General features: G+C 36.2%; 3 protein-coding genes and 1 long non-coding RNA gene across 5 annotated transcripts; 1 reads left to right on the top strand and 3 right to left on the bottom strand.

Moving 5' to 3' along the window:
- Window positions 1-46: 46 nt before the first annotated feature.
- LOC9316175 lies at window positions 47-1,008 on the top strand. The gene is made up of 3 exons (XM_002881915.2): window positions 47-205; window positions 447-554; window positions 626-1,008. Exons 1-3 carry the CDS (start codon window positions 146-148, stop codon window positions 857-859), a joined length of 402 nt encoding a protein of 133 aa, XP_002881961.1. The 5' UTR covers window positions 47-145; the 3' UTR covers window positions 860-1,008.
- On the bottom strand, window positions 941-5,504 carry LOC9316174 (citrate synthase 4, mitochondrial). 2 transcript variants are annotated; one of them, XM_021028453.1, is made up of 20 exons: window positions 5,388-5,504; window positions 5,058-5,125; window positions 4,898-4,960; window positions 4,685-4,726; window positions 4,438-4,503; window positions 4,280-4,345; window positions 4,045-4,158; window positions 3,873-3,936; window positions 3,610-3,692; window positions 3,423-3,472; window positions 3,266-3,343; window positions 2,991-3,119; window positions 2,813-2,855; window positions 2,630-2,716; window positions 2,352-2,453; window positions 1,919-2,026; window positions 1,778-1,828; window positions 1,509-1,582; window positions 1,378-1,429; window positions 941-1,285 (listed from the first exon to the last, which is right to left on the bottom strand). In XM_021028453.1, exons 2-20 carry the CDS (start codon window positions 5,106-5,108, stop codon window positions 1,187-1,189), a joined length of 1,422 nt encoding a protein of 473 aa, XP_020884112.1. In that variant the 5' UTR covers window positions 5,109-5,125; window positions 5,388-5,504; the 3' UTR covers window positions 941-1,186. The 2 variants fall into 2 exon arrangements, with proteins under 2 accessions (XP_020884112.1, XP_020884113.1); XM_021028454.1 differs by lacking the exon at window positions 5,388-5,504 and adding an exon at window positions 5,278-5,348.
- Window positions 5,505-7,067: 1,563 nt separating this feature from the next.
- Window positions 7,068-8,647, bottom strand: LOC9318027 (VQ motif-containing protein 18). The gene has a single exon (XM_021029457.1). The coding sequence runs from the start codon at window positions 7,902-7,904 to the stop codon at window positions 7,353-7,355; it is 552 nt and encodes a 183-aa protein (XP_020885116.1). The 5' UTR covers window positions 7,905-8,647; the 3' UTR covers window positions 7,068-7,352.
- A 1,966-nt stretch (window positions 8,648-10,613) lies between these two features.
- On the bottom strand, window positions 10,614-19,809 carry LOC110229456. Its single transcript, XR_002332855.1, has 2 exons — window positions 19,552-19,809; window positions 10,614-11,228 (listed from the first exon to the last, which is right to left on the bottom strand). It is a non-coding gene; the product is annotated as an uncharacterized LOC110229456 (long non-coding RNA).
- Window positions 19,810-22,862: the final 3,053 nt, after the last annotated feature.

Raw genomic sequence — 22,862 nt, 5'->3', positions numbered from 1 at the left:
TCCGTCGTCCTTTTTATCTGTTTACCCAAACTAGTATCAGATTTAAAAGGCCACGATCGATCACACGAATCATCATCATCATCATCAGAAGCAGTAATTAAATTTGATTTTTTTGATTAGAAAATAAAAAAAAGAGAAGAGAGATATGACTGATGGTAAACCCGACGAGCAGCTCTTTCAGCTTCTATCGGGTCTTTTTGATTTTGTTTTTATTTCGCTCTCGATTTCTTTATGATCTGTGAAATTCGTTTCTTCTTTATTTTGATTTTAATTTCAATTTCGAGTTTCTGTTCTGTTCGTCGAATTTCCCAATTTCTGTCTAATTCGTCAACAAAAAAAAGGAAGAGCTTTTGATTCTTTTTGATATTATTCTTGTTGGACAGTAATTGTTACTACATTGGACTTACTTTGAATCATTTACCAATGTTTTGGATGATTTTTCTCAGGTGGAATCATTGACAAATACAGAAGAGGTTGAGCTACGTTCTAAGATTGAAGCTCTTGGTTTAGAAGTCACCAAAGTGCCTTCAAAATCTGCTCAACACCTCAATGAGGTATGTGTCCTGTGTTCATTCATAATCTGATACACACTGTATTGTAAATCTGAGGTTTTGTGTTTTTTCAGGTGGAGATTGCTAAGGAATTAAACAAGTTATCAGCAAAGTTGGATGATGTAGATGAGATGATTTCATCTGCTATAGCTTCTGATCCACAAGTTCAGACGCTGCTCAGCGGCACAGCAGATGTTTGGATGCCGGTTATTACTGCCGGGGCCGAGGAGAGGCTTAACTTCACAGCCTCTCTTGCTGATGATGATGAGCTTTCTAAGAAGGATACTACCAACAATACCAGCTCTTAATCCCATTTGCTTTTGATGAGCTCATGTCGCAGTTTTCACTTTTGCAGTCTTGTTTCTTTTATGTATATCAAAACTAAGAAAAGCTTAAATTCATGAGTGGTATTGATGTTGGATGTTTATGCAAATTGAATACAACTGTTTATTCATTATCACGAGTTTTCCCGGAATGCAAATTTGCACCAAGCATGTGTCTCTCAAGAACAATTTCTACATGAACAAATGTTTCTTCTGTCAAATAGAAGGTAAAAAAAGGCTATTCAGTGTGGAAGAGAATGGCTTTTGTTTAAACACGAGAAAGCGAGCCAGACTCGTGACTCAGGTGGTGGCTTAAGCAGATGAAGCTTTCTTACAATGGGCTTCAAGCCAGTCCATTGTAACACTCTTTGGCCTCTCAAGTGCAAGTCCAAGAGCTCGGTCCCATATTAGCTGTGAATTATACACAAATGAGAAGTTGAGTATATAAGTTCTGTTTTAAATGGTATGTAGTAACAAAGGCGTACTGTGTAAATATATGTTACCTGAGAGCAGATGCCAAGACTCCTTGATACACCAAAGAGCACGGTGTAGTACCTATAAAACGCACAAATATTTTATATATGAGTGTTATCCTAAGCCTCAATGATACTTGAATGAGGTGTCTACTTCTTACCTTGCTTCGGTTAGACCATAGTGGTTCAGCAAGACCCCACTGTGAGCATCAACATTTGGCCACGGGTTCTTCACCTGTAACAAGCCATCATCGGATTCGCAAGTAAATATAAAATTGATTCGCAGGAGACTCATAAGCACTGTATTTAGGTAGGTGCTATAGAATTTTTGGTGGAATATTGAAGGTTTTATTTTCTCAGAGATTTTTTATGCAATTCCTTACATGAAAGGATCACCATTGTAAACGAGACAAAGGATAAGAGATACTACCTTTCCAAGCTGAGTGAGAACAGGAGGCACGACTTCATAAAGCTTTGACACCTACAGAGTTGGAAGGATTTGTTAGCTACTGGACATTGATAGAATTTTGAGAGCCGAACAGAAAAGAGAAAAGAGAAAGAAAAAACGTACCAGCTGGAAAAGAGGGTCATCAGGTAGATGCTTCAAGGCAAATTCTCTTTGGCATACATATCTTGGATCAGTATTGCGCAGAACACCGTGTCCATATCCCGGAACAACCTAGAGACAAAACAAGACTCGTCAATAGATCAATCAGTAGACTATCCTTGTAACATTACATCCACAAGGTAAACTAGGCGAGGGAAAAACAGGATCCAAAGCTCTTATGGCGGTATTAGTTACTAGGAGCTATTAGACTGACTGACCAAACTTTGAAATATTAGCCTATTATGACTAGCAGACAAGATATTAATTCATTTTCGCATGCTCAATCAGGGTGAAACTTTCATCAGTCTTGTTGGCTGGCTTCAAAAGTGGGATACAGCCTACATGTACAAGACCAGAAAGTGAAGAATGTCAAGGCAGAGGAATTCCGTGTTTTTACCTTGCCACTGTTTAATGTCTTCCAAACATATTCTTTCAACTGTTCTTTCGATATGTCTTCTCCACATTCCTCGACAACTTGTTTGATCCAAAGCAAAACTTCCTGTTGAAACACGACAGTAAAAAAGACTAATGATTTGTTCCCTCCAACTTATGGTTGTACCATCGAAGTCAAACTATCACAACCTACCTAGATAATATACAAGAGAGACAACTTATGAAGCTCTATTGTAGATTGAAGAATTAAGACTTATTCAAGATATAGACAAGGGAGAATACCTGATTAGCCAAACCATGGAGTGGCCCAGCTAAACCATTTAATGCAGCTGCGAATGACAGATATGGATCTGAAAGTGCACTACCGACCTACATGCACAAGTATTTTAGCAAAAGAACCATTAGAAACTTCCGGTAGGTCAATCCTTCAAAGTTGACACAGGGAGAGACTGTAAGCATACATACCAGGTGACCAGTGTGAGCACTAACATTTCCACCTTCATGATCACTATAACAAAAAAATAGTAGAAAAGCAAAATGTTATACTAAGGCCTATTTTAAAGTCTTAAAAGAACAAACAAAATTACAAGATAGTTAAGCTTGTTTTAGGAGACACGCATGGCTGAAAAAAATTAATACAGACCTGTGGATAGTGATGTAAAGCCTCATGAGCTCTTTCATCTTTTCATCATCAAATCCCAACATGTGGGAAAAATTTGCACCATAATCCAAAGATTTATCTGAGGGAATGGAATCACCATTCTTATACATTCTGCAATGATTGATTGGAAAAGGTCAATCGTCAATATAAAGCAAAAACAAGGGATGACAAATTTTCCAATAAAGGGCACCCGTGCCGAAAATTCAGAAGCTACATGAAACATGAAAAGAGTACAAAAATATCTAGTCTTTACTAACCTTCGATAAACATATGCAGCTACAACAGGAACACGAGCAATCAGGTTGAGGCAATCCTCATATGTTGGCTCCCAGAACCTGGACGAAAAGATCTTTGTTATAATGCCAGCTACTAACAAACGCTATCATGAATTAAACCAGAACTCCAAAAGCATACTTTGACTTATGAATTCCATTCTCATATGCCTTTTGGAACTCACTTTGCACCTGGAAATTAAGTAAAGAAAATTATCATTCTGCTGAAAACTGTTTACTTATAGCAAGAAAAAGAAAAAAAGAAAAAGAGTTTCCAACCCATATCACAACAAGAACAGAAACAACAATACGAGTTTAGAGAACCACACCTGGAGGGCCATAACACCGCTAGCAAATTGAGTCATTGGATGAGCTGTGGAAGGCAGAGCATCGATGGCATTGTACACATAATCTGCATAATAATTGGATACAAGTTAAGAATGAATGGAAGTATAACATAAAAACAACAAATGTATTTCATTTCTGTTAAGCAAGTTCTTCTAAACATTGATGTCAAACAAGTTTGAATGAGCCACTAAACAGACTCCCTTATTTGCAACCACCCAGAGCCAAAAAAAGTTAATATCCAAACCTGGTACAGCAGCACGGCTTGCCAAGTCTTTCGACAGTGCTTCAACTTGCTCTTTGCTAGGTACCTAATAGAAAAGGGGTAAAAAAGGATACCATAAGATAATACACTGAGGAAAACTAATCGACTGGACATACCCAAAACCAACTTATAATTATGTACAGAAGAGCCAAACCTTTCCAGTTAAGAGAAGCCACAAAAGACCCTCGGGTAATGGTTCTGCTCCAGACTGGGCAGTAGGTAATACTTTCTGGCACTCCGGAATTGACAAGCCCCTAAAGCGGATACCCTGAAATAATGATAAGATAATTGCATCAACTGCCTTAGGACAGGAAGGAGGAGCTTTTCACATATTTTACATCTAGGATCTAACCAAGCGATTGTAACTATATACAAAAGAGTATCAGTACCTCTTCCGGGTCAAGCAATGAGGTTTCCCAAAGCAATCCAGTCATCCCTCTCATCCCACCGATAACCTTTATTTCAAAGGGGATTATGATGAGTTATGTAAGGAAAGAGGAAAATCATAAAAAGTAACCAAAAAAGTGAAAATCATCATTGTTTCTACCATATCAACAGTGATGTTTCCCAGTTGGACCTTCCCATGTTCTGACTTCAGTTTCTTCAGACGGTCCTGAAATTGGAAAAATTTTATGAGGAAAAAGGAAACTAGAAAAGCAAAGAGATTCACTACAGCTAGCCTGCCTTCTTAACTTAGAAACAATCTCAGCTAACATAACAATAATAAACACATTCAATGAAAAAAAAGTCAACAACACGAATTTTCATTTAAAGCAAACGGAGTTTAAGCTAACCTGCTGTTCCGGAATTAACTCTTGCAGCTGCGACTTCAGGTCCTGCATTGCCACCATTTAAACAAAATGAACAAAGACCCCACAAGCAGCAGATCCCAAACCAAACTTACATATGAAGGTTAATAAGCATTTGACTAGCTTGAGACATAAATAAAAGCTGAAACTACATGATCATGACCACACGCGAATATACGAAACAAATGAGATAATTACCAGGTCGGTAGAGCTCTGCATCTGAATCCATCTGACCGAATTGCTTAGCGAAGATTGTTGCCCCTGGTTACATAGATTCGATCACCAATCGATTAGCATGAAACAGCGCGATCAAACGGAAACAAACACAAAACTGAAAGCAAAAATTTCAAATACTCACGACGCGAGACCTCAGCCTAGTAAAGGCCGATACGCTGCGGAAAAACACCATTCTCCAAAACTCAAAACCTGTGACACAGACAGTAACCACCAAATTCTCAGAACAAAGTCGATCCGTGAAAACTAAGCAATCAACACTCACAAAAATCAAAAAAAAAGCGAGGTTTATGGCCAAATCAAACAATTCGACGAAACTCAAAGATTCGATCAGCGGAATTCACCGGCGAATTCAGATTTCCAGAAGAAGATAAAAACGTGGACTAGTTTCTCCGAAAATTATGGAAGAGCAAAAGGAAAATGAGAAACGCTATGAAGAATCAAAGAAACTTACCAGAGATTCGGGAGCTTGACGGAGATCGAGAAAAAAAGCGATTGTTGAAAAAAAAAACAAAAAGCTGCGTCTGCGTGTCAGCGTGTGATGTAAAACGGCGAAAGGCGAGCAAATGACATTTGTATATAGCTGGAGGAGGTTTATACTGAAATTCCAATTTTGACCTTCCAGAACTTTGAGAAGCCAAACCAAAGTAAACCGGGATTGCAGAAAAATGACCTTAATGCGTATTATTCCGGTTTTCTGCAATCTCAACAACGATTTGGGTTTACCGGTGTCGTTATTTTTGGTTCAGATCAATTTCATTTGCATTATATTGTTCATAAGTTATCATTTTATTTTTGGTTTTAAAAATCGTAATATTTATATGAGCTTTTCAAGCAGCCGGAACGTTTCCAAATCTAGAAAAGTCATATTTGAAATTGTCCTTTACAATGTTTTCATCCTATATTATGCAACCAAAAACCTGTTTAGACTAAAAAATTAATCCTAATGCCTGAAAAAGTAGACTAATTTAATTATAACATGTGCAGAACCTTACAAAATAAAATAAAAGAATGTTGACGTTCGAGAACTTGAGAAGGTAAACCAAACCGAACACGGAAGCATGGGAGTAAACCGGAATCATATGCCCTTTCCTTATTTGGGGAACCAAACCGAATAATTGGGCTTTAGATGAAATAGTCAACGGAGAGTTAAAATCTCAAAACAATTTCGGTGTACCGTTACGGTTATATTCGATTCAGATCAATTTCCTTTGCATTTTGTTGATAGGTTATATCATTTTTTACTTTTTGATAAATGGGTTATATCATACTACTCTTGTTTTTCGAAAATAATCATTACTCATATATATAAATGAGCTTCAGATAACTGTTTCTTTTTTGTTGTAAGATATGAAAAAAAAAATGGAGGAAAAAGAGTCCATTATAAAAAAGTGTTTAAGACAAAAGACCCAAAAAAATTTAAGCTACTTAATTTGTAAAAGAGAAAATAAAAGTCTCATTTTAATTTTGTGTATTTTTTTGATATGGTATAAATAAAAGCCCCATTTTTGTGTTTTGACTAAACTTGTCAATCGAAGAAAAAAAAAAAAAAGACTAAACTTGTCAATGAGTATGAGACTGTATGAGCTTTGAGCCTTTGAAGCAGCCCGAATGTTTCCTCCAAACCTAGAAAAGTCAGGTTTGAAATTTGTCCTTTTTCATCCGGTTTTATGCAACCAAAACTAAACATATGGTAACTAAAAAGTAAGACAAATAAATATCGTGTTTTCAGATTTGATGTACATGTGTAATACTGTATATCGTATTCAACATTTGTAAACAAACAAAAAAAGCAAGTTATAACTATATTTTACCAAGAGCAAGACATAAATACTGGTGCCAAAATAATAAGTCACTTAAAGACAGCACAAGCGTAGTACAATATCTAAAATAATTTAGCTAGGCCAGAATATTCTTGTAAACTTACAGTTTAATTTAGTTAGTGTAACTCATGTACTTTTTTTAACCGTTGACGTATGTAATATCAATATTCAATATACAATCAATCACAGTATCTATAACAATCGATCGAAAACAAGTCAATCTTTGTTCTACTTACCATACAAACTTTTTTCCCCAAAAGTACAGCAATCACATGTATATGCACACCAAAGAATTAATACACATCCAATAATAGCATATCAATGAAGTTACATATTAAAAACAGCTAGGGCTTTTTTACCGACGACATCTTAATTAGATACAGCCACTTGTCCTAGAAGGGCTGCAAGTAGATTAAACTCTTCATCACAACTCTCAACCTTGGCAAAGTCAGTCCACCAAAAGTTTAAGTTTCTCATACTTCTATGCCTTTTCCCCCACAAAATATGACCTTATCATTGCGATGAGATCTCACCAAAAACAATGCGATTTGCAGAATCAAAAAGCCTGAAAACCCTAGAAATTAAACTGTTATTAATTAGGACGAATTGTGAGCTTTTGTATCGAAGTTGGTGTTGGTGTTGGTGTTGTTGTTGAAGATGAAACCTTCGACTTGTGAAGAAGAAGAGGATCTCATGGGAAAGGAGGTGAAGTAATCTTCTCCGACATCTTGAATCAAACCTTCTAGATCAAAGTAAGTGCTTGTGTTTGAAGTACTCTGATCACCTGATCCCCATTCTTCTTTCACCTGATGGTTTCCTCCGTTTGCTAGTAAACCGGTGAAACCCGAAAGCCTGTTGACCGGCTGATGATTTTCGCCAACCGGTTCTTGGGACGTCGGAATTCTCGATTTGGCTCTCTTTTTACCGGTTTTGGCCTCTCCCGGTGCCGGTTTCCCGGTTAGACTCTGGACGAGTGAACGGAAGTTCTTGACGTCGGTCTTGATGACCTCCGGTGCGAATATATGGATTATGCGAATCTTGGGTTTGATCTTGGATATTACTTGTGAATTCTTGTTCATGGAAACCCTAGAACTCGAACCTTCATTAAAACTTTGATATTGAGTAATCTCCATTGAATCTCTCACCATTCAAAATAGAAACCAAAATAAAGAAGAAATTAGAAACGATTGAGGAAATATTTGATCCTTTTTGAGATATGTGTAATTTGGACAAAAATAATTTGTATGCCGTGGAATAATACTGCGGCGGTTGGGTTATTTATATATATAGATAGATAGCTATATAAATTTTAATATATCGGATTGTTGGTTAATTAGTCAATAACATTAAATTAACAAAAACTTGAATATTGAAATGACAAAGAAGGTGTAGAACGAAACAGCTATGGACCTGCCTCCATGACACACAACAACAACTTGATTTAAATAAAGTTGTATGTGTGTATATCAATATTATTTTACACTAGTAGTTTTTATTTTTATACAGTCGGAATAAAATAATGTGGTATTATGATTTGTGATTAATCAACTGACGATAAATCTAAACTATATATAATATTATACAATATCATATAGTTAAAATATCTAAACTTAGATAGCGTAAGCCATAAATATGTCTTTGGACGCAAATTTGTGTGTGTGTGAAAGTTTTAATTGTCGGCATGTCTGCTCTGTTCTGGTTTTGGCTCTCCTATAGTTTCTGTAGAAAACTAATTAAATATGCCAATTCCATTGTAATACACTTCTTTTACAAGTTTCATTTTTTTTTTGTCTTAACCGCAATGAATCTATGATATTGGGCGTCTCTACATTATCAAATGATTGATAGTCTCGTTATATTCTTCTGGCTAATGACGTCGTTTGTGGAATTTTACTTTATCACTAGATTTTAACCCGCGGTGTAGATGATTTATTTTTAAAGTTAGTATAAGAATATTTTGTAAATTGTATCTCCTTATAAAATATTTATTTATATTATAGTTTACAATTGTTATTAAGTAACGGTATACCACGAGTTCACGAGACAATTGTTAATAAACTGAGGATTTAACCCGTATTAAAGCGGCATGTTAATGATATTTATAAATATTGATTCAAATTTGTCCGCCATATAAACCCGTTCCAAAATATAACTCGTTCCGTAATTTCTTAACCCGTCCCGTGATTTATTTTTATTTTAAAATTTAGTGATTATTTATTATATATAAAAGCTTACAAATCATATCATTCTCTAAGACATTTATATTTTAATAAACTGAAGATTTAATTTGTATTAAAGCGGCATGTTAATGATATTTTAAAATTTTATAAATATTGATTCAAACTCGTCCACCATATAACTTAGTTCCGAAATATAACCCGTCCTGTAACTTCTTAATCCGTCCCGTGATTTGTTTTCTAAAAGTAGTAATTTTTAAAATTTAACGATTATTTATTATATATAAAAGTATGCAAATTTTATAATTTTTTAAGATATTTATATTTTATAGTTTACAATTGTTATTAAGTAACATTATACTACAGAACAATTTTTAATTTTATACAATCTTTTCTAAATGAGACTGATTTAATATGTCTAATATTGGTGGTATTAAAAAAAAATTAAGGATTTAATCCGTATTGAAGCGGCGGATTAATGATATTTTAATATTTTTATTATTGTTGATTCAAAAACCCATCCCGCCAGAAAACTCATTTATTTTATTAGTGTTGATCTTATTTATGATATGATTCTGAATCATTGTTAAATATTTTAATCGATGTAGAACGTTGAACACACATTTTCGTCAATTGGATAATATATGTCCGTTTTTAAAATTTCGAATCACAATATATGCAAAAAAAGAAATTGATTTTTTTTTACTTATGTATTATATGATGATTTAAAACAGTTAAAAACAATTCAAACAAAAATGATAGGAGAATCATAATTCTAAATCTTAATCAAATCTTCTAAATATCTAAATTATTAAATATAGAATATCCGGTGTATGAGTTGGGTTTTATTTAACCCAATCCAAGTATTTTTTTGTGAAGAAATTTAAAAAACGTGTCGGATATCCGATTAACTCAGAAGCATTTTTACCCATCCGTCACCAAAGTATTGCAAAAATACTAGTATAGATAACTTATAACAATATTAGTAAATGGAAACTAAAATCTTATGCAATTTTATATCGATATGTGGGGTCAAAATCTGACTCAGGAAACTGTCACTTGAAAATCGACCTAATTCAAATCCTAAGTTTTAGTTAACTTACTTCGGTTTGATGATGCTCTTTATGTCATATTTCTTTAGAACAAATTATAGATCTATAACTAAACATGAAGATTCCACTTGATGCAGCTCATTAATTTTCATATAATCTTATTTAGATTGAGTTTAGATTTGATAAAACCAAAAATTACCTTTTAAACTAACCCCACTTAAATAGTTTTGTAATGTCCATCTCATCAATTTTCATCTCTATGTGTTTAGACACTTACATATGCATGAGATCATTCATCTACAAATGTTTGAGGTGTCGACACGACACGCATATATATGCCTTTGTATGCTTAAAAACAAAGAAGCAAATATTTACTCGTTGGTTTTTGTTAAGTAATTATGATACGAAAGAATTATTTTATACAAAAATGACATACAAACCTACAATAAAGAATTTAAAAGTTGCAAACACATAAAATAATAGTTGACTTTCGTTTTGCCAAAGAAGCAAACAAGAGCGACAGGATGGATTTCACCTCCGTTGACTTTACGTAAGTTGTGGTTTATTTATATTTTCAAAAAAAATATTTATATCATTGAGAGTCGAACTAGAACTCGAGATCTATCGATAGGTTAAGAAAAGTTACACACGGGATTGTATTTTATTTTTCTAGTCGTTACAACAAATTACAACATATTTGCAATAATGAATATTTGTACAAAATTACATGAAATCAACAGAATATATATAATATCTCTTGAAGTCTACCACCTATGTAGTCCACCGTACCTTTCAATGTAGCTTTGGCCTAAGTCTGATAATTTTGGTTTTTACTTTTAGAGCACCACTCTTTTTGGTGAATTCTTGTACAAATGTATACAATACCACTATTTGGTGGTTTTGACCTTGATTAATTAATTCTTGTAAACAATAGCCTATGGTCATAGGGAGAGGTCACATTAGTTTCAGACTTTCAGTATTGATAATCATTCTATTTATATTAACGTCAATCCATTTAGAAGTCAAACTTATTTAAATCTATAAATGTAAACCATACTATTTGATATTGGCGCGTTGGTTACATAAATCTTAGAGATTCGATATAAATAGCTGTATGGTTACATAAATAGCTGTATGTTTTTTTTTTAATCAGGTGAATAACATAAATTTGGGGGCAACAAATCTATGTAGACATTGTTAAATGCCATTATGCGGACTGGGAGACTTGTTCTACATACGCGAACTGCTTAAAACAAATATATGCAAAGGCCATAAATTAGAAATCATATCATCCATTAATTTAGATATTTAGAGAGAGAGTGGAGTTCATTAAAAAAAAAAAAATCGTCGACTGGAGTTCATTGATTTTTTTTTTTCTTTTTTTTTTCTATTCAATGTACATGTCCAATGTGATATATAAGTAAAATTATGATTTTTATGAAAAACAAATTATTCCATTACGAATTCTGCCTTCCTAAGCAAAACAAGAATCCCTCTTTTGGGCTTAGAACTCTCTTTTTCGGTTAGAGTATTTCACACTAACGAAAATAGAGCTACAGAACCGGAAACACACTTTCCCTTTGGTTTTTCCATCATGTTTATCTCTGTTTTTAACCTAAATTGATTGCTCCTCTCTTGGCGGCTACTTCTGTTCTTCTGATATCAGCTCTCGATTATCATTCAGTCTCTAATTTCTCGATTGGAAGCTGATTAAAGTCTGGGTTCGTGTTACTCTTTCGGTTTTCTCAAATCTCTGGCTTTGTCGATCGGCTTAAGGGTTCGTCTTCAGCTGAGAGGGTCAAAGGCTTACATTTCTGATTCTGGGTTTTGTCGCTGTGGTTTGTTTTCATCCTCAGTTGCGGGTTCTTTCGGTTGTTTCTTCAGTTTCTGGATCTTCAGCTGCGGGTTTCAAAGAGTAGATCTTCAGTTGCGGGTTTCGGTGTTGTTGCTTGTTTGTCTTCGGGTGTTACTGTTCCACGATGTCTTCAGCCATGGATAAGGCCATGATGGCCATGTCTCTTGACGAGGAAGATCTTCCTTTTGAGATGCCGGATCTTCCACAGTACAGCTCGTGTGAGAAGAATGTTCTCAGTTTAGTTGGTCGGCTCCTCAACCCGCAGAGCCAAAGTATGTCCAACCTCATTCTCAACATGCCAAGGAAATGGCAAAAGGTTGGTCGAGTGCGCGGAGTGGCTCTCTCCTTGGAAAAATTCCAGTTCATTTTCAATAACGAGCATGACTTGACAGAGGTTTTAGAGAAAGGTTTTCAGACTTTCAACGAATAGGGGATCTTAATGGAGCGGTGGTCTGAAACACCTCCTCCGGATTCGCTGCAATTCACCCCTCTTTGGGTCCAAATAAGAAACATTCCGCTCAACTATTACACGGAGCAAGCGATTACTTGCTTGAGTGACTTGGTAGGTCAAGTTACGGAGGTTGTTTTTGATCCTGCAAAGCCTCAAAATAAAGAATTTGTCAGGGTAAAGATAAATTTCGACGTCTCTAGGCCATTAAGGAGGACAAAGCTCATCAATCTACCAAAAGGTTTATCCACTACTGTCAGCTATTTCTATGAGAGAGTCCAAAAACGTTGTTACAGGTGCCAGCGACTCACTCATGAACAAGAAGCTTGTCCCATTCAGCTCAAACAGATTCAAGATCAAATCATTGATAGGAAAATGGGGAGGAAAGTGGAAAAATCAAAAGCTCCTCTGGTTTTAAAGCAAGGTGACGTCCTCTTTGGTGTTCTCAAAGAGGAGCAGGTTGGTATTCATCCTCTATTAGGACGGCCTCGGATAGCTCCAGATGTCTTAGAAGGGATGAGACAGTATCTTATGGTGGCTAATGGAGAAGAGCGTTTAATCCGTGAAGAAAGAGTGAAGAAGTCTGTTGCTGAAGCAGAAAAATATCCGATTTCGCAGAAGACTGTGTTGAGATTGGAGCCTGCCCCGATTGTTTCTAATGATTTCGACAAAGGAAAAGGGATAGTCTTCGGTTATGAATCTTCAAGCACTTCTCCTAAAGTTGATCCTTTGTCTGCAGCTCCTTCTCCTAAGATCTCTGGCTTGGGTTCTATTGATTATCTTGCTGGAAGTTCTCTGATTCCCAGTTCTTTGGATGGTGGGGAGGCGCTGGTCGATTATTCTTACTCCTCTTTTTCTCAGCCTAGTTCTACGGGATATGAGGTTGGCTTCTCTGAAGCTAGCCCATCCGGGACTAAGCAAAGAAAAACAACGAGGAGAAAGAGACCTTACATCAGTAAAAGGAAGCCTAAAACTGCAGTAGGAGCTCCTGGATATGGTGCAGGTATTGATGAGGTGCCCAAAAGTGCAGGGCTCCAAGTTGGTGCTATGGAAAAAAGGAAAGGTGTGATGGTAGAACCAGAGGAACAAAAAGCTGCAAAGCGTAATCACAAATTGGCGGTCCCAAATGAGGGACTGTCCAATGTTTAATGAGCATAATGAGCTGGAACTGTCAGGGTTTGGGGCGGCCTCAAGAATTGACAGTTCAACGTCTCATGGAGATGCGTAAAAAACATTTCCCGGAGATCCTGTTTCTAATGGAGACTATGAACATAAGGAATGTGTTAGTTGATATTCAAGTTTGGCTTGGTTATGATCGTGTATATACTGTGGAACCAGTTGGAAGGTGTGGCGGTCTAGCTTTGTTTTGGAAGAAAAGTGTAGATATGGAGATTCTGTCTGCGGATAAAAACATCTTGGATTTGTTTGTAAATATGGGTAATTCAAGTTTCTTCTTATCTTGTGTCTATGGGAACCCTAACAGTAGTCTGAGGAACCAAGTATGGGAAAGATTATCAAGATTGGCTATTAATAGAACTGATTGCTGGGCTATGGTTGGGGACTTCAACGAGATCCTTCACAATGGTGAAAAACTAGGAGGTCCAAGAAGAAGTGAAGCCTCTTTTTCAGATTTTGCTGATATGTTGAATGTAGGTGGGATGGTTGAGTTGAAAAGCACCGGGAATGGTTTTACTTGGGGAGGTAAAAGAAATGATTTGTGGATTCAATGCAAATTGGACAGGTGCTTTGGGAACAAAGATTGGTTTAGATGTTTTCCGGCTTCTAACCAAGCTTTCTTGGATAAAAAAGGTTCCGATCACAGGCCGGTTCTGGTAAAGCTTGTTTCTTCCCAAGACTCTTATAGAGGCTCTTTCAGATTCGATAAAAGAATGCTTCATAAACCGATGGTAAAAGAAGCGGTCTCCCAGGCTTGGAATGCTTCTACTTCTGTCTTTGGGCAAAGCATTTCTGAAAGGCTTAGAAGATGTAGAAAATCTCTCAGTAATTGGAAGAAAGAGAATGGGACAAATGCTAAAGTTAAGATTGATTTGATTCAGCGAGAAATTGAAGTGGTTCATGCTTCAGTTTTCCCTTCCTTTGACAGGATGCGTGTTCTAAAGAGAGATCTTGTCCTTGCTCACAGAGAAGAAGAGAGCTATTGGCAGCAAAAGACAAGACAGAAATGGATGCTTTCTGGAGACAAGAACACGAAGTACTTCCATGCTTCGGTTAAGTCTGAAAGATCAAGCAATGGGCTGGAAATGCTGGTGGATGACGATGGGACACGCATAAATCAGAAGCTTCCAAAGGAGATGTGGCAGCCAAGTATTTTCATGACCTCTACTCGTCTTCGTATCCGGATAATTGTGAGCAGATTTTTCATGATTTTATCCCTAGAATCACTAGCGATATGAATGAGTCGCTTTTGAGAGAGGTTACCAAAGAGGAAGTGAAAGACGCAGTTTTCTCAATCAAAGCTTCTAGTGCCCCTGGTTATGATGGTATGACTGGTTTCTTCTTTCAACAGTATTGGGAGATTGTTGGAAGTCAGCTTACTGTGGAAGTTTTGAGGTTTTTCTCTGAGGGCTGCTTTGAAAAAGAATGGAATTTCACCCAACTTTGCCTTATCCCCAAGAAGGTAGGTGCCTCTGCTATGAAGGATCTTAGACCCATTAGCTTATGCTCGGTCATGTATAAGGTGATTTCCAAGATTCTGGTATCAAGATTAAAGCCATTGTTGTCCAAGATTGTTTCACCTAACCAGTCAGCCTTTGTGGAAGAGAGACTCATATCTGATAACATATTAATCGCCCATGAAGTGGTTCACAGTCTACGGACTCATTCTGCTTCTTCAAAAGAGTTTATGGCCATAAAGACTGATATGTCTAAAGCTTTTGACAGAGTGGAATGGAGCTACTTAAGGAATCTTCTCACTGCTTTGGGGTTTCATGACATTTGGGTGGAATGGATAATGAAGTGCGTCACCACTGTCTCTTTCACAGTGCTCATCAATGGACAGCCTCATGGTTTAGTGATTCCTCAGAGAGGTTTGAGACAGGGAGATCCTTTATCTCCTTTCCTGTTTATTCTATGTACAGAAGGACTCACTCACCTACTCAACAAGGCCGAGAATAATGGTTTGATTAGTGGACTGCAGTTTTCTCATCAAGGACCTTCAATTCACCACCTCCTGTTTGCAGATGATTCCCTCTTCATTTGCAAAGCTCTTGAAGATGAATGTGCAGCTTTTAAAGAGATACTGGATTTGTATGGTAGAGCCACGGGACAGATCATCAATTTGGATAAATCCTCTATCACTTTTGGGTCTAAGATTCCAGATCTTGACAAAGCTCTAATCCAAGCCAAGTTGGGTATCTTTAATGAGGGTGGTGCAGGCACTTATTTGGGTCTCCCTGAATGTTTTAGTGGGTCTAAGGTGGAGATGCTTGATTATATTCATGGCAGGTTGAAAAACAGGCTCTCAGGTTGGTTTGCAAGAACCTTATCTCAAGGTGGTAAGGAAGTTCTAATCAAATCTGTAGCTATGGCAATGCCAGTTTATGCAATGTCCTGCTTTAAGCTACCAAAATCCACCTGTGAATCCCTGTCTAGTGCGATGTCTGCTTTTTGGTGGAGCAATATGGAACACCACAATAAGATTCACTGGGTTTCTTGGGGTAAGCTCTGCCTTTCTAAAGATAAAGGTGGCCTGGGATTTAAGGACATAGAACTGTTTAATCAAGCTTTGTTAGCTAAACAGTCCTGGAGACTATTACATGACCCGGCCTGCCTGCTCTCTAGGTTCCTAAAAAGCAGATATTATGAGGATTCCTCAGTTCTGGAGGCTAGGCTGGGAGACAGGCCTTCTTTCGCTTGGAGAAGCATCCTGCATGGGAGAGAATTATTGATTAAAGGCTTGAGACAAGGCATAGGAGATGGTGCCTCTGTTAATGTGTGGACAACTAGGTGGATTCAAGATGATGTCTTAAGACCTCCTTTCATGAAAAACATCATTGTGAATTGTGATTTAAAGGTGCAGGACCTAATTGATCCTATTACCAAGAGATGGGACGAGAACTGTCTCCAGGAGCACTTTTTCCCAAGAGACCAGTCCATTATTAGGAGAATCAAGCCAGCTACTTCTTCTCCGGATTTTATGGTGTGGTTACACAACAGAAGTGGGACTTACTCGGTGCGTTCTGGCTATTGGTTAGCCTCTCAGAATCATAATGTTGATCTTCTTTTAGAGGCTGCTGCTTTACCTTCCATCAATCCCATTAAGGATAAAATCTGGGAAGTCCTTGCTCCTTCTAAGATTAAAATGTTTCTATGGAAAGCTGTTAGTGGAGCTTTACCTGTGGCTGAGCGTTTGATGACAAGAGGAGTCAGGATTAATCCTCGATGCAGTTCTTGTGGCTTTGAAGGAGAATCAATCAACCACTTGTTGTTTCTTTGTCCTCTTGCAAGACAGATTTGGGCTCTCTCCAACATTTCTTCTCCGATTAATGGTTTTGAGGATCATTCTTTGTTCCATAATGTGCATTATGTTCTTCTGATGGCTAAAGACTTAAAGCTACCTATTGCATCGAGAAGATCTGTCCCCTGGATTATTTGGATCCTTTGGAAGAACAAGAACAGTATTCTCTTTGAAGGTAGGACTTTCCATCCTTTGGACATTGTTACTAAGGTATTGGATGACTCTGAGAAGTGGTTTTTAGCCCAACAAATTGAGAAAGAAGAAGAGTTTAAATCTGCTAGAGTGGGGGCTGGTGGCCGCAAACCTTGGAAGCCTCCTGATCACTCATGGCTTAAATGCAACATTGCTTCGTCCTGGGATAAACATAACAGAATTGGTGGAGGCGCATGGGTTCTTAGAAATTCAAGAGGTGAGGTTTTGCTCCATAGTAGACGATCTTTCGGTGGGATGGAGTCAAAGCAAGATATTGAATTGGAATGCTGGCTGTGGGCTTTGGAGAGTATGAGGAACCTAAGGATTAGAAGATTTGTGCTGGCTGTTGAAGATAAATACCTTATGGACGTGGCTCTCCGTCCCGACGCATGGCCCTCTTTTAAGTCTCAGTCAGAGTCCCTTGCATTTGCACTCAGTCACATTCCTTTTTGGAAAATTCAGTTTGAAGAGAGAAGTGCTAACAAAGGAGCCTTCCTTATTGCTCAAAGTGTGACAAGAGAGGATCGTCGACAATCATACGTAGCTTCGGGCTACCCTTTTTGGTTACATGATTTGTTCAATGAAGAGATGTCTACTACTTAGTTGTGGTTCCTTTTGTATTCTCTTCGGTGTAGGTGATTGTCTTGGATCCTCATCCTTTTGATCGGATTGTAATCTGGTTTCCTCAAGTTATCAATATATTGAATCATTCAGTCGAAAAAAAAAAAAAAAAGAATTCTGCCTTCCTCCACTATAACACTAGTTTTTGTTTACTCTAATTATTCCATCTAATTGGAAGCAAGCCCAAATCCAATTATAAAAATTAGTTTAAATATTAAATTTATATTACGTGAAAATATGTTGAATTTTGAACACCAAAGCTTACGGACCAACTAAGAACAGGATATTTAAGCTTGGTTAGTTTTCGACGTTTTTAAAATTTAACACTTAAACTAATTTTTAAAAAGTTTTAGTGAAATTAACATGGTTCTAGTTAAAAAGAATTAATTTCTAAAAGTTTAAGTGTTAAATTTATTTCAAAATTTAGTGAAAGTAAAAGAATTCTAGCGAAAACAATTATTAGTTTTTAAAAATTAGTTTAAGTGTTAAATCTATACTACGTTAAAATATGTTGAACTTGGAACACCAAAGCTTACAGACCAACTAAGGACATGAAGCCTAGGCTCCGTTAGTTTTCGATGTGTTTAAAATTTAACACTTAAACTGAATTTAATTTTTTTTTAGTAAATTAACATGGTTTTAGTTTAAAAGCATTAATTTCTAAAAGTTTAAGTGTTCAATTGATTTTAGTGAAAATTATTTTTTCAAAAAAACTTTAAGTGTTGAATTTATTTTAGTTAAAAGCATTAATTTCTAAAAGTTTAAGTGTAAAATTCTTTAGTGAAATTAAAAGAATTTTAGTAAAAATTATTATTATATTTTAAAAATTAGTTTAAGTGTTAAATCTATATTAAATGAAAACATGTTAAATTTCGAACACCAAAGATTATGAACCAACAAAAGACAGGATGCCTAGCTTCGGTTAGTTTTTGACGTGTTCAAAATTTAACACTTAAACTAATTTTTAATAAAATTTAGTGAAATTAAAATGGTTTTAGTTAAAAGCATTAATTTTTAAAAGTTTAAGTGTTAAATTTTTTTTAGTTAAAAGCATTAATTTCTAAAAGTTTAAGTGTTAAATTTTTAGTGAAATTAAAAGAATTTTTAGTGAAAATCACTATTATTTGTTTAAATGAGTTTAAGTGTTTAATCTATATCACGTGAAAGCATGCGGAACTTCGAACACCAAAACTTACAAACCAACTAAGGACAGGATGCATAGGCGCGGTTAGTTTTCGACGTGTTTAAAATTTAACACTTAAACTAATTTTTAAAAAATTTTAGTAAATTAAAATTGACATGGTTTTAGTTTTAAAAACATTATTTTCTTAAAATTTAAGTGTTAAATTTGTTTTAAATTTTGGTCAAAATCACTATTATTTTTTAAAATGAGTTTAAGTGTTAAATCTATATAACGTGAAAACATGCCGAACTTCGAACACCAAAGCTTACGGACCAACTAAGGACAGGATGCATAGGCGCGGTTAGTTTTCGACGTGTTTAAAATTTAACACTTAAACTAATTTTTAAAAATTTTTAGTAAATTAAAATTGACATGGTTTTAGTTTTAAAAACATTATTTTCTTAAAATTTAAGTGTTAAATTTGTTTTAAATTTTGGTCAAAATCACTATTATTTTTTAAAATGAGTTTAAGTGTTAAATCTATATAACGTGAAAACATGCCGAACTTCGAACACCAAAGCTTACGGACCAACTAAGGACAGGATGCCTAGGCGCGGTTAGTTTTTGACGTGTTTAAAATTTAACACTTACACTAATTTTTAAAAAAATTTAGTGAAATTGACATGGTTTTAGTTTTAAGAACATTATTTTCTGTAAATTTAAGTGTTAAATTTGTTTTAATTTTTTAAAGGTTTTAAAAATTTTTATTTAGTTAAATGTTTTAGTGAATGTTTTAAACTAATTAGTTTTACTTTTACTTAAAATAATTTTTAAAGAAAATAAGAAATACCTTAATGGATTTGGTAGCAAAGAAGGCCCCATACAAAAAAGCCCATTCGAAGCCCACCGTGTAATTGTCTGGTACTTGGAAAAATCTGAGAAAACATTGATCGTCTTCTTCACTCGCATCTCTTTGTACGTCTTCTTTGACTGTGTTTTATTCTCAGAAAGAGCAGTCTTCCTTCTTCCTGATGTTAGAGTCTAATGAAAAACCTTCTTAGGTGCTCCTCGCTTTCATTGCCCCGATCTCTTCCTTCCCCGCCGGTGAAATTTGGTTCTGAAATAAATCATCCTCGATTGGCGGATGTGGGAGACGAAACTGAGATGATGGACTCGATTGAACTCACGGCTTACTTCAGTTTCAAGACGAAACTGAGATCATCCATAATCACTCTCGTCGACTCACTAATACAACTCGCCGGAGAGATTCTCAGTTTCAAACCAAAAGACTTCTCCACCAACCAAAGAAGTGATAAAGAAACTCTCCGACATATCCAGTTTCACTGCTCCTGATCTCTTCCTTCTCTGCCGGTGTTCTGAAATCATCCTAGATAGAGAGTATGTGAGAGAAGTTATTCAATCAATCACGAATCATCATCTGCGATCAGGTATTGAAAAGAGAAATAGATGATAGATTTTGGGTTTTGGGTTTTTCTCGTTTCTCGAATAAGAAAAAGAAGGTGAATAGCGAATTTTGATTTCTTAAGAAAGAAGAAGAGAATGAGAGTATTTAAAAGCGAAGGTTCTGTTTTTATAAAACCACAACAATTTCTTTTATTTTTTAATGTTTATTAGAAAGACAAACTAAATAAAGGCTTTCTCATTAATCAACGAATGTTGTACAAAGTGAGATTATATACAAATCATAATGAGATTAAACCGTATAATTAATCTAACATAACCGGATAAAGGAAACCGGTAATGTGGTATACTGTATATATCTAATAGCCCTCCTCAAGATGGAGCCTCATAAAGGTTTAGGAGTCCCATCTTGGATATCAAATAGGAGAACTGAGTAGGGTACATAGGTTTAGTAAGAGGATCTGCCAGTTGATGTTCAGTGTGAACGTGCATCGTCTTCAAGAAACCAGATTGCACCTTTTCTCTGACTAAGTGACAGTCATTTTCCACATGTTTGGTGCGCTCATGGAAGACTGCATTCTTTGCGATGTGAAGAGCTGCTGTGTTGTCACAATAAAGCAATGCAGTAATAGGAGAAGGAATAAGTAAATCCTTCATAATCTTGGCTATCCAAACGAGTTCCTTAGTACCATAAGACATGGCCCTGTATTCTGCTTCTGCAGAGCTTTGAGAACAGACCCGTTGCTTTTTAGACTTCCAAGAAACAAGAGCATCACCAATAAACATGCAATAACCAGAAACTGATCTTCTTGAATCAGGATCAGTGTTCCAATCAGAATCAGTGAAACCTTTAAGAGTTAAATCAGGATCTGTTGAATAAAACAAACCCTTCCCAATAGTGCCTTTCAGATATCTGAGAACTTTGTGAGCAGCCAACAAGTGAACTTGTCTAGGAGCAGAGGAAAATTGGCAAAGTTTACCTACTGCAAAGGTTATATCAGGTCTGGTAGTGCAGAGGTATAACAATTTTCCAATGAGTCTCCTATAAATTTCTGCATCAGGTAGCAATGGAGTATCTTCTTTGTGTAGAGAATGATTAGGCTCCATTGGTATTGAAGACGGCTTGCTTCCAAGAAATCCTGTATCTGAAAGTAATTCTAACACATATTTCCTTTGACAAATAGAGATTCCTGCAGAAGATCTAGCAATCTCCAGGCCAAGAAAATATTGTGGTTCACCAATATTTCTGAGTTGAAAAGCAGCTTCAAGCTGAGATACCAGTATAGGAACAACATCTCCACTATTGCTTGCAATGATTATATCATCAACGTACACCAGAATGACAATGAAAACACCATCAATGAATCTGGTAAAAAGAGTGTGATCACTGTGTGTTGTCTGAAAACCCAAAGCAATAACAGTGGATGAAAATTTCAGAAACCATTGTCTAGACGCCTGCTTTAGGCCATAAATGGATTTCTGTAAACGACAGACCATCTTATCTTCAGTTTGCAAACTTGCAGGAACTTCATAACCAGGAGGCAACTCCATGTAGATCTCCTCATCTAAATCCCCATTTAAAAATGCATTTGACACATCTAACTGAGTAAGAAACCAGTTAAGTTTTGCAGCAATACCTAACAAGATCTTCACAGTGGTAAGCTTCGCAACTGGGGAAAAAGTGTCTTTGAAATCAAGTCCTGCCTCCTGTGTATATCCTTTAGCTACCAATCTAGCTTTGTATCTCTCCACAGTACCATCAGAATTATGTTTGATTTTGAAGACATATTTGCAACCAATAGCCTTCTTACCTGATGGTAATGGACAAATCAACCAAGTACCAGTTCTTTCAATAGCCCCAAGCTCCGCACCAATGGCATCACACCACTCTTGCATTTTCTTAGCCTCAGAATAAGTACGGGGTTCAGTAGTAAGAGTAATATTTTGAATGAAAGAGCAGAAAGAAACGCTTAGTTTATTATAAGAGAGAAAGTTAGATATAGGATAAGGAGTAGTGAAAGAAGTATTATTCATATAGTAGTCCTGCAAATGTGCTGGGAGTTTGGTAGGTCTGCGAGAATCTAGTGCCAAAGGCAAAGGATTCTCAGAAGATAACACATCAGAATGTGGAGGTGCATCAGAAGATGAATGTGCAGAAGGCAAAGATTCATCGGGGTGTGCAGGGAAAGAAATATGAGGAAAGAAGGTCCGTGTATCTTCTGTCAATGTAGAAGATAGAAACGGGAAAATTTCCTCATGAAAAATAACATGCCTGGAAATAGAAATGACATTGCTCTCCAAGTCCAATACCTTGTAACCTTTGAAACCTGATGGATACCCTAAGAAAACACATGCTTTGGCTCTAGGTTGAAACTTATGCCTTTGCTTAGGAGAGGTGGACACATAACATAAGCAACCAAAAGCTCTAAGTTGGCTGTAATCAGGCTTTTGACTAGTGAGAATCTCATAAGGAGTAGCATTGGATAAGACTGGGGTAGGTAATCTATTAATAAGAAATACTGATGTAAGTATACAATCCCCCCAATACTCTAAAGGAACCTGAGATTGAAACATTAAGGCTCTAGCAACATTTAAGATGTGTTGGTGTTTCCTTTCTACTACAGAATTCTGTTGAGGAGTTTCTGGACAGGAATGGTAAGCAACTATGCCCTTTTCTAGATAAAGATCTGTGAATTTTAGTTCAGGAGCATTGTCGGATCTAACAGATTTTACTTTAGT

The sequence above is a fragment of the Arabidopsis lyrata genome, assembly GCF_000004255.2.
Source record: "Arabidopsis lyrata subsp. lyrata unplaced genomic scaffold ARALYscaffold_4, whole genome shotgun sequence".
In the NCBI taxonomy this organism is placed as follows: domain Eukaryota; kingdom Viridiplantae; phylum Streptophyta; class Magnoliopsida; order Brassicales; family Brassicaceae; genus Arabidopsis; species Arabidopsis lyrata.
This window is presented reverse-complemented; position numbering and strand designations above follow the sequence as displayed.